Consider the following 16,579-nt stretch of genomic DNA (forward strand, 5'->3'; position numbering starts at 1 on the left):
ATGATCTAGGTCGGGAAGTGAAGGTCCAACAACAGCTACTCCAGTCCCATTGTCTCTTTTGGTAAAGCCAGCCTATAGCAGCCTCATTTAATAAGTTAATTTAATTAGCTGAATGACTTATAAGCAGATTTAAAGGTGCTTTAGTTGTAAAGCGGATGCTGTACGATTGCTTGGTTGCACAACAGGCTGAAAGTCTTTTTTTTTTTTTCTTAGCTGAAAAATTCATTCCCTTTTTTTCAGAGAAGGAATCAAATTACTATTTTGACTTGGGTTTAATGCTGTTCATTAATAAAACCTAAAATTCAGCCATCAGAAGCCCCTATTGCTAATCCTTTTCTTTTCCTTTCCTCCTAGGATGTTTGACGAGAGAATTTTTACAGGTACGTTCTCCACCTCCTTTGATTTATTGCCCCACAAAATGGAAAGATTATCCAGAGAAGCAGAGTTGAAATAATGTCACCTGTAGGCAGCAGAAGTGCAGGACACGTACAGTTCTGCTCAGTGAGGGGAAACCTTGTCTGTGCCCTCCACCCAGGCATGCTGAGATTGCCTGTGCTGGGGGTTGCTGTGGGCACTTTATGACCCTTAAATAGTGTTTTGAAGGTTTAAACTAGAATTCCCTGGTGTGTGAGGCTGGGCTGGCTCCCTGCACTGGGCTGAGCTGCAGGTACAGGCAGCACATGGCATGTTTCTGTGCTTTCAGGAGGAAGAAAAATCACTGCTGGGTTCCTCACTGGCAAATTATTGTCCCTCTTTTTTTCTTCTGGCTGGGAAGTGCTGGCACCATCCAGCTGCTGACTGCTTTTATCAGGAAAACAACACAAACCCTTTCTTTTCAGTGACAAAACCCTGGGGAGAGGGTTTCTTTGGCTGTCGTTTTGTCCTGTGTTTTCACTCCTTTTTGGTTGGAGCTGGAGAAGCCAGGCTAAGCACATCTTGGCAAACAAAAAGAGAGAGGTACTGGTGCTGTCCAAACCCATCCCACTGCCCTGACACCCACCTGAAGGATGGCACTGCACCCAAATTTATCAGCACCCAGCCCTGCTCCTTGAGTACCTGGGCTTGGCTCACAAGTAAAGATGTGCTTTGGGGTGGTTGTTGGGGTTTGGTTTGGTTTGGTTTTTTTCCCAAGCACCAATCCCAAAGGGCTGGTGGCTTTCCAAGCACCTTGTCCTCAGATATCTCACCCACCCAAATTAACCCCCAGCTCCAAGGGTGCTCCTTGGGGACAAGGATTCCAGAGCCACCCAAAGAGGACCTGGAAGGTGTCCCACCTCCTTGCAGGGGTTTCTTTGTCTTCAGACCCATTAATGACCTTTTTTTTTTTTCCAGAAAAGGATTTTTTTAAGCTCTAACACACCCCCGAGGGATGGAGCACTGAGCTGGTTCTTGGGATGCTTGGATTTTCCTTGCAAATCCATCATGGCTGCACAGTTATCTTGGGGGGAGGCATCACCTAAGTCTGTACATTGGCCTGATGGAAAGAAGTTCAGGGGTGACACACCAGGAAGGTGCAAGTGGAAATAAGGAGATGAGGAAGCAAACCCAGCAGGACTGGGGCAGGTGGCCCTTTGCCCTTCCCTGCCTGGTCCTTGCAGGGCTACCAGGAGCAAAACACATCAAACCTGCCTTTTTTGGGGTCTGCATCAGCACATCTGACTGGGCAAAAAAAGGAAAAAAAAAAAAAAAAAGCAGCATTTGCTGAGTCAGGAGGTGCCATTTTTGCAAAGATGCTATTTTCTGAGTGGAGCTGTATTTTAAGTAGCTGACTGTGAAGTATCCCAAAGCTTCCCTGTACAGTTTTGCTCACCCTTTAATTAAAATACCCACCACTGCTAGGAAACCTATTTTTGCTACTCCCCTGGGTAGCAGCTTCAGGCAGGCGTTGCTGCTGCACGAACAGGATTTGGTCCATAGAAAGCACAAATTAAAAGGAGCCTTTTGGACTGTCAGGAGATAAATAGGGTCTTTTAGGCTCTATATTGCTGCTGGTCCCATTGCCAGAGCCCTGCCCTTCCCTGCAGGCTGGGGCTGAAAGGAAAGAGGCTTCATGTTCCCACCCGACAAGGGATGTGTTTTGGAAGGGTGGGGATGTCTCGATGGCACTTTGAGACCAGCAAAAGACCTTTGGCAGCAGCTATTTAACAAGACACCTCTGTGGTTTCTGCAGCCTCAGGGCGTCATTTCATTCCCTCCTTCCCCCAGCACTAAATCCCTCAGCAGTTCCTGCTCACCTCCCCTGCCCGATTTTCATTTCCTACCCTGCCTTCAAATCACTCTTTTCATCTCCAAGGTCAGGGCTGAGGCTTTTGTTTCAGCGCCTTCCCAGGTTGCTGAGGAGCAGGGAAGGGAGAGGGGAGGTTTTTCTTGGTGCCAGGATGCATTTGTCCCCCTCTGCATTGCTGCAGCTGGGGTTTCTCCTGCGTGCAGGGCTGGGGGATGGCACTGCTGCTCCAGGCTTTGCTCAGGTCCCATCCTCTCCCGTGGGACCAGGATCCCCCCACTTTGAGCCTTGCTCCGTGGCTCCAGCCATGCCTGAGTTTCCTGACCCCAGTCCCAATCTCTTGGCCAACCCTGTCCCAGCAACCAGCCCTTTCCAGAGGTGCTGGATCCCTGGCAGGGCTTCCCAAGCACACGCTGGGTTACTCGGAGGGTTAAGCAAGCACCTTGCTGTTGTTTTCACGTGGACACCCAATAAAATTCACCCCCATCTCTTTGCAAACAGGTGCAGGTGGCTCTTGGAAACCTGCCCCCCACCCCAACCTCAGCCCTGGGACTTGGGGGGGGGGGGGAAAGTGTAACAAATGGAGGTGGAAAAGCTGCATCATCGGCATCTCTGGTTGCTAATTCTGGGTTTGCTTTTCCTTCCTCCCTGCCCACCTGGCACCAGGAAGCAAATTTACCAAAGACCCAACCAAGCTGGAGCCCTCCAGCCCCCCCGGGGAGATCTCCCCCGAGCCGCACCGCGGGGCTGTGCTGGACCTGGCAGGGACCTCCCAGGCCAACAGCAGGTAAGTGGCACTTCTGTTCCCTGGCCACCACAGTGTGAGTGACATCCCTCTTTTGGGGGGCTGTTAATGTGCCCAGCAGGTTATTGCTGTGCTGCTGTTAAGGGCCTCCCTAAAATCTCTCTCTGATGGTACAACTGGCCAGCCCAGGAGGAGACCAAGCACCCCCCCCCCCATCCTTTTGCAAGCCAAAATAGCAAAGTTTGGTGTCACTGGTTTTGTATAAAACTGTTGAAATCAAGAGCTGTGCACAGGCAGGCTGGGATAATCTGCAGGAGTGATCACTGGTGTTAAACACGGCCTAAGGATTCACCCTCAGCCCTCGCACAACACCCTGCTAATTAAGTGTTACTTGTTTATAAAGCTCCCAGGGAACCTAATAGCAGATTAACAGGCACTTTAATGTAAGGTGGGGTTATAAGAGCTCAGCAGGGCAGGAGGATTTTTGTGAGAGTACTTGTTTCTGGTGCAACCATGTCACCAGCTGGACTGGTCTGTAATATGCTGGCAAGGCCTGGGGAGTTTATAGCCCTGCTTTGCAACCCGTGCTGGGAGGTGCAGAAGGGATTTTCCTCTGTGGAGCCCCAGTTTCCTTCACTTCTGCTTCAGCTGGTCAAAAGCAATGTAATGTTTAGCCCCAACATTTATCTTAAAAATCACTTTTAATAGGAGAAGGAGGGCAGCAGTTCATAGCAGTGAATATGTGTGTGTATATATCTATGTATATAAAACTGGTTCTTAGGGGCTATGGGGTTGGTAACTTCTGCAAGGGGTTGGGAAGATGGGGTAACTTGTAACTTCTCACAGAAACCACCCCTTCAGCCTCCACCAAACCCTTGCCATGCAATCCTGATAGAAGGTGTCACCCCAAATGCTGTGCTGGTGAAGCAGAGCCATGGCACCATCCATGCTGGAGTGGGGCAGGTGGAGTCACTCCAGCAGCTTTCAGCAGCACTGAGCTCAGTGTGCCAGGTGGGTCAGCCCTTTCCAGCCATTTTAAATGGTTTAAAAACCATTTAAAACACCCCACGAGTGCCTGGTTCTCCTCCCCGTGGTGAAGGGACTCCAGATGAGAGCCTTGGCAGAGATGTCAGCAGTGGCAACTGGGCTGGGTCCAGGCCTGAGGGACTTCATGTTGTTACAGGAGCCTATGCCAGAAGAGGAATTAAACTTGAATCTCCAAGATCCCCAGCTGGGGCTTAGCCACAAACCCATTTTTCTGCCATTTTTTGCAGTCTGCACCTTGCTGAATTGCTGTGTGTCTGGAGGCATTTAGACTTGGGGAGCAGCAGAGAGTCTGTTGTGTGCTGGAACCCAGGGGAAAGTGGTGATGTTCAAATACCTGTAAAGATGCTGTAGGGCTGAAACCTGGCCTAGGGCTTCTCATTTTCCCCTTCTTTTGTTAACAATTGCCATTAGGACACTTAACGTTTGCAACAGAAGACCCCACTGTGAAGTTAAGTTGATGTGGCTGGAAACAAGGAGGTGGAAGGATGGGATGTTAGGGATGTTGAGCTGGTTTCTGCAGAGCAATAGGTAGAAAACCAGCCACAATGTGTCTGTGGGAGCATGGCTGGGTGGGAGCTGAGGTTTGCTGCTGCTGACCTCTGAGGGTTGTTGGAGACTCCTGGTCCCCATACTGCTGTCACCAGTCCTGTGCCATCCCCTTCTCCCACTTTGTTCTTCCTGCACGTGAGAAGCCTCTGATCCTTGGTAGGAGCAGAGTGTTTCCAGAACCATGGTCCACCAGGGTGAGAGTCCAGTCCCAGGGAAAGGGCAGTGCCAGGTGCCCCAGGGAGAAGGGCAGACGTTGTGAGAGGTAAAGCGCTCCTCAGGGAAGTCCCCCTCCCAAATTTTCCCAGGGCAAAACTGACTTGGACCTGAAGTGGGAGAATTTAAAACCCTTCCCAAAGCTCCTATGTACTTTCTAGGCCAGAGATCCTTTTTTACCCATATCACATTTACAAAGAACATTTCAAGAGCACTCCTGGCTCCTTTCACATTGCCCATACTTTGTTCTGCTGACGCTGCTGAGTGGATTTAGGCGAGTGAGAAGGGCTTTTGAACATCCCCCCCTGAGCCAACAGAGATGTCTGGCTGGCTCCAAAGGGTTTTCCTTCCCCCTGAAGCACCAGCCTGGTGGAGGAGTGTGTTTTCCAGTGTTCCTTAGCTCATTCACTGCCAAAGCACTGTGGTTGTTCTTGTTTGGGAAAGAGAGAGACAGAATGCAAACGCGTCCTGAGAATGCAAAGTTATCTCACTTGGATGCTGAACACCTTGGGTACATTCCTGAGCATGCAAAGTGAACTGTAGACACAAGTTTGGGATAGTGCCCAGTTTTCAGGGGAGAAAAGCTTCGGGCAGAATAAATATTTACCAAATCAATTGACTTTTTTTTTTTTTCTCCTTTCTCCCTGTTTGCTTTCGCTCCATGAGTAACCCCTCTGTAATGATGCTTTACACACTGATCTCTGCCCCAGAGGGCTGGAGGCCACCAGGTTTCCAGCTGAAAACCCCTCTTGCTTTCAGGAGCTTTCTGCTGTGGTGATATCCATCAGGGCTGAGGCAGGGGGAGAGTGTGGGAGCAGGGCTTGGTTGCAGAGAAGCCCACAGACTGTGGCTTTCCCTTGGAGCCATGGGTGCTGTGCTGCTGCTGGGACTGTGGGTGCAGTGTCCCCAGGGAACCCTCCTTACCTGGCATCTCCAGGGGCTGCCACGTTTCTCCCTCCTGCCAGGATCAGTCCTACACACACTGCTGGGTTTTCAGCTCCCTCTTTGGTTCCTCCATGACCACCTCTCTCGTGTCTGCTTTTCCTTTCCAGGTCTGAGAAGTGTAGTCTTTCTGAAAGCTGTGAACCAGGTGAGGAATAATTCGTTTTCTCTTGCAAAATGGTGATGTTGAGGGAGGGCACCAGAGAAAGCTGCCTCCAAAGTACCCTGGACACGTGGCATCAGTTACCTGGCTGCCCCACGGGGCAGTTCTCTCAGGGTTTTATCCCCTTTTGATAGATACAGAGATGAAGGGTCTGACCCTGTGACCCTCCAGCTGGGTCCTGGGTACATAAATTGAAGTAATGACACTTAGCATTGCATTTATAACATGTACTTAAGGGAAGTCTTTGATCTTGGAGCTTCCTGCTCCATAAAAGCCACCACAATCAGGTCACCAAGAAATCAGCAGTGCTGGTGTTCTGAGCACTGCAAGTGAGAAGGAAACACTTTTCCTCAGGTTTAGGGGCTTGGACCCATTGAATCACCCCCTGTCCTGCTCACCCCAGCTGCAAGCTGTGACTCAGCCCTTGGCAGTGCATCAGTCCCACCCTAAATGAGTGAATTTGTCTGGAGATAAGAGGCAGCTGGGCTGAGCACCAGGTGCAGCATCCCCCCAGGGCAGGCCCTGCAGGATGGCCAGGCTGGTGCAGGCTCCCTGCCTAGTGGAGGTTCAAACCAGGCTGGATTTTGCTGGGGTTCAGCTGGTCATGCCCCATGTGATGTGGATGTGGATGTGGTTGTGGTTGGCCCTCCCAGAGCACGGATCTGCTGAGAGTCTTCTGCCAAACATGAGTTTGGGAGCATTAAAAATGCCAGGAGCACCCACTGGTTATGGCTTGGTGACCCAGTCTTCACTTTTCAGTGAAGAAAGGCAGGAAACAAGCACGTAATTAGGGCCAGCAGCCAGTCTGAGGGCACCAGCAGCTCCTGCCAGCTGAGCTGTTTGCAGAGGCCATGCCTGTGGGTGCCCTCTGGGTGCCTCCAGCCCATGAGCCTGATGCCACTTGGCCAAAGCCTCGTTGCTGCAGGATGCTCAGCTGGCACTGAAGTCCTGACTGGCCAGGGTTTCCCTGCCCATGTTGGTTCCTGTTGGTGACTGCCTTTCGTTGCCTTTCCTGGATAGGTACCTCAGGAGAGCTGGGTGGGATCAGGCAGATCAAAATCGAGCCAGATGAGCTGGACATCATCCAGATCACCGTGCCAGGTGGGTGCTGGGGTGCCAGGTGGGTGCTGGGGTGCCAGCTGTGTGCAGTGACCTCTGTGCAGGCAGGGCTGCCACGTGGCACCTCGGCGTGCTGCTTTGAGGAGAGGTGTTTGTGGGATGTCTCCCAGCTTTGAAGCTCCCACCACGCCTGTGCACTGATATTTCTTCACTGCAGGTCATTTTAAGGGTCATATTGGGAACCAGTGGGTTTCCCTGAGGGTAGTGCAGGGTGGTTTAGGGCTTGTTTCTGTTTCTTTCCTTCATCCCTGCTCTGTGCTGCCTTTCCCCTGGAGAAGGGGAGCCTGGTTTGCTGCTTCCCTTCACACATGTGCTTGGAGGATCCCAGGTATTCAGCACAAGATGCTTTTGATGAGGTCCTTAATTTAGAACAGCAGTCTGGTTATGAAGCCTGGGTAAGAACAGGTTTAATACTAAGCACTTGCTGTAAATGTGTTGGAGTTGGTGGTGCTGATGCATTTCCCCACGTCTCTGCCCAGAGAGGTCAGTGGTGATGGAGACGAGCAGTTGGGTGCCTGAGGGGCAGCTGGGAGAGTCTTCTTCCAGTTACCTGACCTGGACAGTGCACCAAGTGGTAGGATGATCCCCAGGGTTTCATGAGTGGATAGTTAGCACTTCACATTTCCAGTGTGCTTTACAAACATTAATTAATAATCTCACTGGAAGGAGGGCAGCAACAGGACTCCCGACGTGCCCCAGGGCGGGTGATGCTGAGGACAGCTGTGACACCCAGCCCCACCAGTGCCACCTCTGCTGCACCCAGCATTCCCCTTCACACAGTGATATCTGGGGTGTCACTCCAGGGTTATCACAGAATGGATTTAATATAGGGGAAGGAGAAGGAACAAGGTACAGCAGTAGATCAGAATATTTTAATTTTCAGCTTGGCAGCTAACGGAAGAGAGGAAAACCAATACCTGGTGAGCTGGTGGTGCCTGTGAGGAGGAGGAGGTGGTGTTATCACTTCTCCAGTGCTGGGTAGATCACACTTCAAGTCCAGAGCCCACCTTTTTTCACCTTATTTGAAGATCAAGTTCAACCAGAGGGAACACAGCTGAGGGCAGGGAGGAGGATTAATAGAAAAGAGGAGCTCACCTGCAGGGAGAAATTGATGAAATTTGGATTATTTATCCTGCGAGGTGGTGATTAAGAAGTGACCTGATTTAAGTGTTTAAACTAGCTGAAGCTAAATTTGGATGGCACTTTGAGGGTGTTGGAGAGCCCAGCATTAGGGGAGGAGGGTTTAAATGAAGAGGACATGCAGGTTACATAAGGGAAGCCCAAGGAGGTGTGATTCTGGGGAGGAAAGCAGCATTAGTGGAATGGTTTTCCCACAGTGGAGTAGCTAAGCTAGGCAGCATTAACTATTCAAGCCAGAATTGAGTGTCTAGGTGGAATGAAGCCAAGTAAGTTGTTTTGAACTATTTTTGCCCTTCACCTTCCACTGAGGTTAGGAAGAAACTTTGGCTCATTTCCCTCGGGCTGCGAGGTCAGGTGCGTTTCAGGGATGAGATCCCAGGATGGGAGAGGGCAGATGCACCCCAGAGCAGCCCAGGGTGTCTGGGAGTGGGGGGGTTCCTTCTCTCAGCCCTTGCTGATGGGTCAGGACCCTTTGAGCCCCGTTTTGGGGACGGTGGCCCCATCATGCAAACACAAGCAGTTGGTGGGGTTTTCTCTGCAGACCGATCGCCGGGCTCGGATGAGATCCGCGACCCTGTGCCCGCGCACGCGGCCTCGGAGGACTCGAACTACATCCTAGAAACAGCAGCAGGTACCAGAAATGAAGTGTCCAGGAGGCTGCTCAGGAGCACGGGAAGTGGTGCTTGTGTCAGAGATGAGTAAATCACATTTATGAGCCAAAGTGGTGGAGTCAGGACCCCCTTGCAGAGTCGTGGCCTCAGTCAGACCGGCTGGGCGCTCTGATAGACAAACTGTGGTGGCTTTTCCAGCACCACTGCTCCTTCCCAGCTCCTCTCCAGCCCCAGCTTGCTACAAACCCCAGCTCATGACTGGGATTTACCCTTCACCTGGGGGGATTTGTGCCAGTGCTGCAGCTGCCCTCCCTCGTGCCAAGTGCTGGGTCTCATCTCTCCCAGGAAGCCCACCCCAAAGGGATGTAGGTGATGGGTTTATTCTGCTTATGCAGGTCCTGGCATGATGTGCCAGCCCCAGCCTGCTCTGGGGTGTGTACTCAGAGCTTAGTGAGGGGAGGGGGTGGTTGGGTGGCTGCAGGGGACTGCTGCTTATGTCTAGTCCAGTTTTGCTAACACTGGCCACCCCTCACCCTCCTCTTCCTCACAGGAACAGAGAAGGGTTCCAGCGAGGAGTCACGACACGAGGAAAAGCAGGTGGAGGCATCAGGTGAGTGTACAATGAACTCTGGGCATCACCTGATGATTGCAAGTTCTTGGAAGATGGATGGAGACAGTTGTATTTTGGGTTGGGTGTCCTGGGTTCCCTTATCAGCAAAGCATTCAGCCTTGGAAAAGCCCAGCGTGGAAGGACACTGTCCTTTCCTCTCTTGCTGGGATTTACTTTTTCCTCCGTATTTTTTCATCCTTGCTCCTAGCACCTCCTCTTTTTTTCCTCCTTACTTGCTTGATGCACCTCTGTGCAGGTGCATCACTGCCCTTCCTTGCTCAGGAAAGAGCTTGGAGGCAGCTGCTGGAGGACCAGCACCGACCTGGGAGGTGTGAAGAGCACATGGGCCGGCTCTGCCAGAGGTCAGGGGCTGCTCACCTGCACTGTGCATTGCTTGCCCCAAAGGCAGCTGGTTTCTCAGAGCATTTCTCTCTCTCTTTTTTTTTTTTTTCTTTCTCTTTTGCAGATGGTCTCGGGGACGTTTTAAGTCATTTGAGGAAACAAGTTGAAATTTTGTTCAACACGAGATACGGTGAGATGGTCGTTAACACATGCTCATTGTGCCGAGTGCCGGTCCCTGCCGTGGGGACCTCCTAATTGCTCAGAAATGTCACCTACTCTTTCCAAATCAGCAGCTGAGTAAAGGTGCAATCTAATTTGTTCGTTTGCTGTCTGCTGAGCTTACAAATGCATTTGAAATCTCCCTGGGCCTAGTTAGTGCAGCTCTTCTCCTTGGTTTCCTTGATAACTCTTTGCCGGCTGCAGCCCAGGAATTGCTCCGTCACCTTCAGCCTTCCTGCCACGGAGGGAAGGGCCAAAGTGGTTCCCTACATCACTTGTTTGAAATATGAAAGAGGTTTTTTCACCCAAGGGGGTCATGGCATGGCCCAGGAAGGGCTGGTGTGACCTTGGTGCTGGGGCTGGCACTTGGCATGCTCTGCTCACCCCGCTTTAGAAAGGTCATTTGACCCAGCTCTCACCAACATCCCATGTTGCTGCTGCTTTGACCCAACGTGGAGGTCCAGCAAACTGATGAGATTGGTTCCCCACACAGCGAAAGCCATAGGAATATCAGAGCCAGTCAAAGTTCCCTACTCCAAGTTCCTGATGTACCCTGAGGACCTGTTTGTTGTGGGCTTGCCAGAGGGCATCCTGCTGCGGCGCCCCAACTGCTTTGGGATCGCGAAGCTGAAGAAGATCTTGCAGGCGAGCAACAACATCCAGTTTGTCATTAAAAGGTAAAGGAAGGTGGAGTGGCCACTCCTTGGGAAGGATGTTCTTGCTTGGAGATCCTGCTCTGTGCAGTGTCCTGGGGAACATCCATCACTTGGTCACCTTTGATAGATTTGCTTGATTAGAAGCAACCAAGGGTTGTTGCCGTGTTGGAGCCATCCCTGAGAGGTGGTGGTTGTGATGGTGTCATCTCTCCTTTGAGGTTTTTTTGGGTTTTTTTTAACCCAGTTTTGCAAAGGTTTGGCCACAGCAGCAGGGAGCACCCAAGGATGGGTGAAGGAGCCAGAACCTTTAACCTTCAGGGTGCTCAGGTGTGGGGCAAGGAGAGGGGCTGGAAGCCCCAGAGGGTTTTCCTATGGGAAGCAGCTCCAGCTGAGGTCCAGATGTGCACATGGGATGCTGTGGATATCAGGGAAGATGCTGTCCTTGTGCTGGGGACAACACAACAGCACTGCCCTGAAAGGGGGAATGGATCCAGCAGAGATGGATTTAAAAAATGTCTTTTAGATATTTTGAGGTGTTTCTCACCCAAATGCTGGCTTGGTCTCCTCTACAGAGGAGAGAGCTGACCCGACCAATGCACGGACTGCTGAAACAGAAAATAAACATTGAGAGTGCAGAGTTTTTGTGGCATCAGACCAGCAGCTCCCAGGCCAGCCTGACCACACTTTTGGGGTTTCTCCTGTCCCCATCCCAGACCCATTTCCCTGTGGCACAGCTTCAGTGTGGCTTGGCACGAGCCCTGCTGTCACCTCACTGCAGTTTTAGCATTGGATACCCAAGTGATGATTTCTGGGGCCAGCTGTGTGTTGAGAGGAGCCACGCATGTCTTCTCCCACCCCTGAGAAAGGTGCAGGGCCTGTGTCTCCTAAAAGTCTGTAGCTGCTGCCTTAAGCTGCTCAGCCATCACCAACCTAATCTTGTCCTGGCAATCATCACTTTTGACTCACTTAAGAGTCTATCAACATGAAAATTATTCCCAAGATTCCCCCGCTGTGTCACGGGAGCTTTATTGGCCAGGCAGAGCTGGTGAGCTGTGGCTGAAGAATTGTCCAAGGGGATGCTGGAGCTGCAGGGTGTTGCTGGCCAGGGAGCTCCCTCATGTGCTCTCTGCTTCTCCCTGTTTTCCAGGCCGGAGCTGCTGGCAGAGGGCATGAAGGAGCCGGCGTCGGACAGCCCGGCAGCCAAAGGTAGGCTGCGAGACGCCCGGCAGCCGGGCCGTTAAGGACTAGGTAGGAGAGGAGTGAGAGCATTTTCCTACAGTGTGACTCTTGCCTGCCCTCCCCACCTCGTTTTTTTGGCTGGAAACCCCCTCCTGTGTGTCCCCCTGGGTGACACCATGAATCCTAATTCTTCTCTGTCCTCTGTCTCAGCCGCCGGCGAGAGGGAGTCGAGCGAGGCGCTGCTGGAGGATGCCGTGAAGAGACAAGGCTTCCAAGGTGAGGGGCTGGAAGCATCTTGGGGGGTTGAGGCAGAGCCCCTGGCCTGTTGTGAGGGCTGCTTAGAGCAAACAGATGTGGAAGGGAGCAGCTGTGGGTTTCAGGGCTTGGGGGGTTGGCAGAGGAGGTGGGGTGAGAGGATGGGAAGGACGGACAACCAGAAGGCAAGATGCAGAGCTGGGGTGGGCAGTCCCCTAGGTCCAAGCAAGATGCTTGAACCGCCCTGGATGATGCCCTAATTAACCAGCTTTGCTTATCTCACCGTCTGACCTTGTGAGATGCATAATTAAGTCTTCCAAGCCTCAGAGTTTGCCTTTTCTGGGGCTTTTTCCACCCGAGAGATGTTTGTGTCAAGTGCCTCTCCTGTCCCACGCAGCCATCGGAGGAAGGAGCGACGGTGAGAAGCTCACGGGCCTGGGAGCCAGTTCTGCCCCACTCGAGCACCCCTTTCCTTGGGCCCGTGAGGGTTTGCAGAGAAGGAGGGAGGCTTTTCAAAGGCTTTGGCTTTTCACAGGGGCTCTGGAGTGTGTTTTATTTCAACCCCGCTAATTATCGCAACAGAATCTTCGATTTCACGCGGCTTTTTATTCTCAGCCAACAGGCGGGGGGGGGGGGAAAAACACATATTTCTGTTTAGCTGATTTATTTTTTTTTTTAAGGGCTTTGAATGGCCCACTCCAGAGATTAGCTAATTGCAAGATAAGGACTTTCCTATAATTAGAAAATGGCATTACTTAAAAGTCACAGAGTGCCTTTTAATTTACCAGCAGAAGTCCGTAATTGTTTCTTTATTTTACAGAAAATTATGATGCCAGGCTTTCCAGAATAGACATCGCAAACACGCTGCGGGAACAAGTCCAGGACCTGTTCAATAAGAAATATGGTGAGAAACCAGGGTGGGAGTTGATTTTAATCCCCCCCCCCCTTTCACTCCCTCTCCTCCCGGTTCTTCCTTGCCAGGTGCTTTCTCTCACCTCCTCCTTCCCACCCATTGCAGCTGGTGGGGCTGTGGAGGGAGCAGTTGTAGATGGGAGTGTGTTCTCCTTCCTGTGGAGGCAGCTCCTGTGCAGCACAGGGGAGCCCACAGTGGGGACAGTGCTGCAGCCCCTTCTGCTGCTGGCCCTACTTGGCCACCTTTTGATGGGCTTTTTAACCCCCTCTCCATGAAGAACATTCATTAGTGGAGAATTACGGAGCAGTGGGAGGGCAGGGAGTTGTGGGAGGTTGGGAAGGGAATGATGAGGGAGGTAGTGAGAACTCGAAGGAGTGTTGGGGGATGAGTAGATGCTGCTCCTCCTGACCCCAGGACACTTGGCAGTGCTCCACAGGGTCATCCCATAGCCTGCCTGCCCCAGTGTCTGTTCCTTATCAAGCAAGGTGTGGTGTTGGTGGATCTGGTTTAGGGGAGAACTTTGTAGAGCAGGGATGATGGTTGGACTGGGTGATCCCAAGGGGCTTTTCCAACCTGCATAGTTCTATGATTCTAAGGCAGGGAAATGCTGTTATTCCCATTTTCTAGGCAAGGGTAGGACACCTGCAGGTTCCCAGGTTCCTGCACAACCATGGAAATGTGTAGCCTCAGTCCTGCAGCCAGACCTCAGAGACTGTGGAGAGACCGCCAGAGCTCACATGACTGTGAAGTTAACTCCAGATAATGTCCCACAGCAAAGAGCAGCTTTCCACCCCTCCCTTTTCACCCCTGCACTGCGTGGGTCTCATCCCTCAGCACAGTGTGGGTCTCCTCAGCCCCACCAGCTCTGCTGCACACTTTTGGCTGCTTCCAAACCCTCCAGTCCCATCATGGAGGTGGCCTGAAAAATGTTGGTCCTTGATCAAACTCCTGTTCTGCCTCGAGCTGCCTGCTCTTGCCATGCTCTGGTGGGGCCAGGGATGGACGCAGAGCCCGGGCATCTCATGTGCTTCCTGCTCACTTTTCTCCCAGGTGAGGCCTTGGGGATTAAATACCCTGTGCAAGTGCCATACAAACGGATCAAGAGCAATCCAGGATCAGTGATTATAGAGGGGCTGCCCCCTGGCATCCCCTTCAGGAAGCCCTGCACCTTTGGGTCCCAGAACCTGGAGAGGATATTGGCCGTGGCCGATAAAATCAAGTTCACCGTGACAAGGTATGTGGTGAGAGGGGAGGAGGAAGGAGCCCACCTAAACACACCCCTTGGGGCAGGGCAGTACTATAAATACCTCCTCCAACCCCCCAGAGTGCAATTAAGCTGGCAGCTAATGATTGGACAGAAAGAAGGAGACCATGAAGTAGAGACTCCTGTTCTTGCCTCCTGCCTGCTGCCCGGGGAGGTGGTGGGGAAGGCACCCATGGGAGAAAATGTGGCCTTCAGTACAAGGGCTGTGTGGGCAGAGAAATCCCAGCACCTTTTCTAGGAGACAGGAGAAACGTTGGTGGGTTTTATTGGTGGTGCAAGGGCAATGCTCAGGGTCTCACAGCACCCAGAGAGGTGCCGGGTTCACAGGGGACCCTGTGGGGTTTGCAGCCAAAGGGGATGGCTGCAGGTGGGGAGGGGAAGGGCACTTTAACACTGTGTCATGGTCAGGTGAGACAGGGAACAACTGGGTTTTAAGAGTGGTTCCATCCCCCTCTCGTGGGGTCACACTGCCTGTCTTCTTACCAACATGATGGGAGTGTGTCCCTGTGACCCTGTCCCTGCAGAGCATGTGAGGGACAGGCTGGTTTCCTTAACCCTCCCTGGGCCATGGGAGCAGGCTGGAGCCAGGGTGTTGGCTTCCCAATGGCATTTCATTTTAAGTCTCCTTTATTTTCATGATTTTTTTTTTTTTTTTTACAGGCCTTTTCAAGGACTCATCCCCAAACCTGGTAAGACATGATGCCTTTTTCCCTAAGCAATGCATGGGCCAAGTGTTTGGTGGTGGTCAGGGAGCTGCAGGCTGCAGATGATGTGCAGTAATTTTATCAGCTGGAGGAAGGTTGCCCTTGACTTCACTTTCCTGGGCTTCCCACTCTGGTTTTGTTGTGGTTTGATGCACTTACTGAGGTTTCTCTGGCCAAGACAGCTGATCTTAGCATCACCTCTTGGTACAGCTGCTGTTGCCTTGAAACAACAGCATTTTTTCAAGAGCTAATCTAGGGCAAGGACCTGTGGTTTGGATTTTTAAAAGTGCTCATTTTCTTAAAATCAATAAGTGTCGCAGTGAGCTGGTGGGTTCAGTGGTGAGGGAGGGTTGTGGGAAGGGGATGATTAACCACAGGGTCTGCACTGGGCTGCAGCAGCTTGGCTGTGAAAAGCCTCTCTGGCTTGTGGGCAATTCCATGTGTGGATACACCAGGGAAAATGTGGGAGAAGAGAGGATGGGATATCCAGGGTGTGCTCTGTACCCAGCTGTAGAAACCACCTCCCTGGAGCCATGTCCTTCCCCCTGTGACACTGTGGTAGCTCTGTGTCTTGCTTCTAGGCTGCCCAGAAAAAAAAGAGCTGCTTTTAGAATCGTGGGTGAAAACCTGTCTGGGTTTTAAATGTCTGTAATTATGAGTGTTGGAAGAGCACAGATGGGTGCAAAGAAAGTTGTCATCTTTATTGATGGTTTCCCATTTCCTTGGCCAGCCTCCACGGGGAGGGCACAATTTAGGGAAGACAAATATGACAGAGAGGAAAACATTTGTAGGCCCTCGTTGGGGACAGCAAAGAGGTGTTGGCTGCCCAAGAGGGCTCTAGCAAGAGTTGAGGTGTCAGGGAAATTCAATCCAGGGCACGGGTCCGAGTGTCAACCCGCCCTCTGCATCCCTGTGTGTGGTCCAGCCAAGTCCATGGGAGGTCCCCTGAGACCTCCATGGACCTGGGCCAGCTGTATCCAGGGCTGCATCAAAAGAAGTGTGGCCAGCAGGTTAAGGGAGGGGATTTTCCCCCTCTACTCTGCCCACCTGGAGAACTGTGTCGAGTTCAGGAGCCCCCAACACAGGGAGGACATGGAGCTGTTGGAGCGAGTCCAAAGAACAGCTGTGAAGATGATCTGAGGCTGGAGCAGCTCTGCTCTGGAGACAGGCTGGGAGAGTTGGGGTGTTCAGCCTGGAGAAGAGAAGGCTCCAGGGAGACCTTAGAGCACCTTCCAGTGCCTGAAAGGGCTCCAGGAAAGCTGAGGAGGGACTTGGGACAAGGGCAGGGAGGGAGAGGACACGGGGGATGGATGAAAACTGGAAGAGGGGAGATTGAGGTGAGGAAATTCTGGAGTGTGAGGGTGGTGAGACCCTGGGACAGGTTGCCCAGGGAAGCTGTGGCTGCCCCATCCCTGGCAGTGTTGAAGGGCAGGTTGGATGGGGCTTGGAGCAGCCTGGTCCAGTGGGAGGTGTCCCTGCCCATGCAGGGGAATTGGAACCTGATGATTTTTAAGGTCCCTTCCAACCCAAACCAGTCTGTGATTCTGTGACCTTGGCCCTAGACTTTCCATCTTGGTCCTAAGCAGCAAGTGCCAGCTCACAGCAGCTGAACCTTAAACAAGCCTTTGGTGAAGTGCAAGTTTTGCAGAGCTCTGATTTTCCATGGAATGATGTGGCTGTCACT

General features: G+C 52.0%; 1 protein-coding gene across 7 annotated transcripts in view; it reads left to right on the top strand.

The window, feature by feature from the left end:
- GTF2IRD1 (GTF2I repeat domain containing 1) overlaps positions 1-16,579 on the top strand; it is a 67,850-nt gene that overhangs the window by 38,056 nt on the left and 13,215 nt on the right. For all 7 annotated transcript variants that reach the window (XM_051635753.1, XM_051635750.1, XM_051635749.1 and 4 more), the window contains exons 10-22: positions 355-380; positions 2,891-3,011; positions 5,831-5,868; positions 6,904-6,984; positions 8,684-8,773; positions 9,304-9,363; positions 9,830-9,895; positions 10,418-10,601; positions 11,728-11,786; positions 11,970-12,035; positions 12,835-12,918; positions 13,978-14,161; positions 14,852-14,880. In XM_051635753.1, coding sequence (XP_051491713.1) covers positions 355-380; positions 2,891-3,011; positions 5,831-5,868; positions 6,904-6,984; positions 8,684-8,773; positions 9,304-9,363; positions 9,830-9,895; positions 10,418-10,601; positions 11,728-11,786; positions 11,970-12,035; positions 12,835-12,918; positions 13,978-14,161; positions 14,852-14,880 — 1,088 coding nt within the window. The remainder of the gene's footprint in view (positions 1-354; positions 381-2,890; positions 3,012-5,830; positions 5,869-6,903; positions 6,985-8,683; positions 8,774-9,303; positions 9,364-9,829; positions 9,896-10,417; positions 10,602-11,727; positions 11,787-11,969; positions 12,036-12,834; positions 12,919-13,977; positions 14,162-14,851; positions 14,881-16,579) is intronic.

Source organism: Apus apus, chromosome 18 (genome assembly GCF_020740795.1).
Source record: "Apus apus isolate bApuApu2 chromosome 18, bApuApu2.pri.cur, whole genome shotgun sequence".
In the NCBI taxonomy this organism is placed as follows: domain Eukaryota; kingdom Metazoa; phylum Chordata; class Aves; order Apodiformes; family Apodidae; genus Apus; species Apus apus.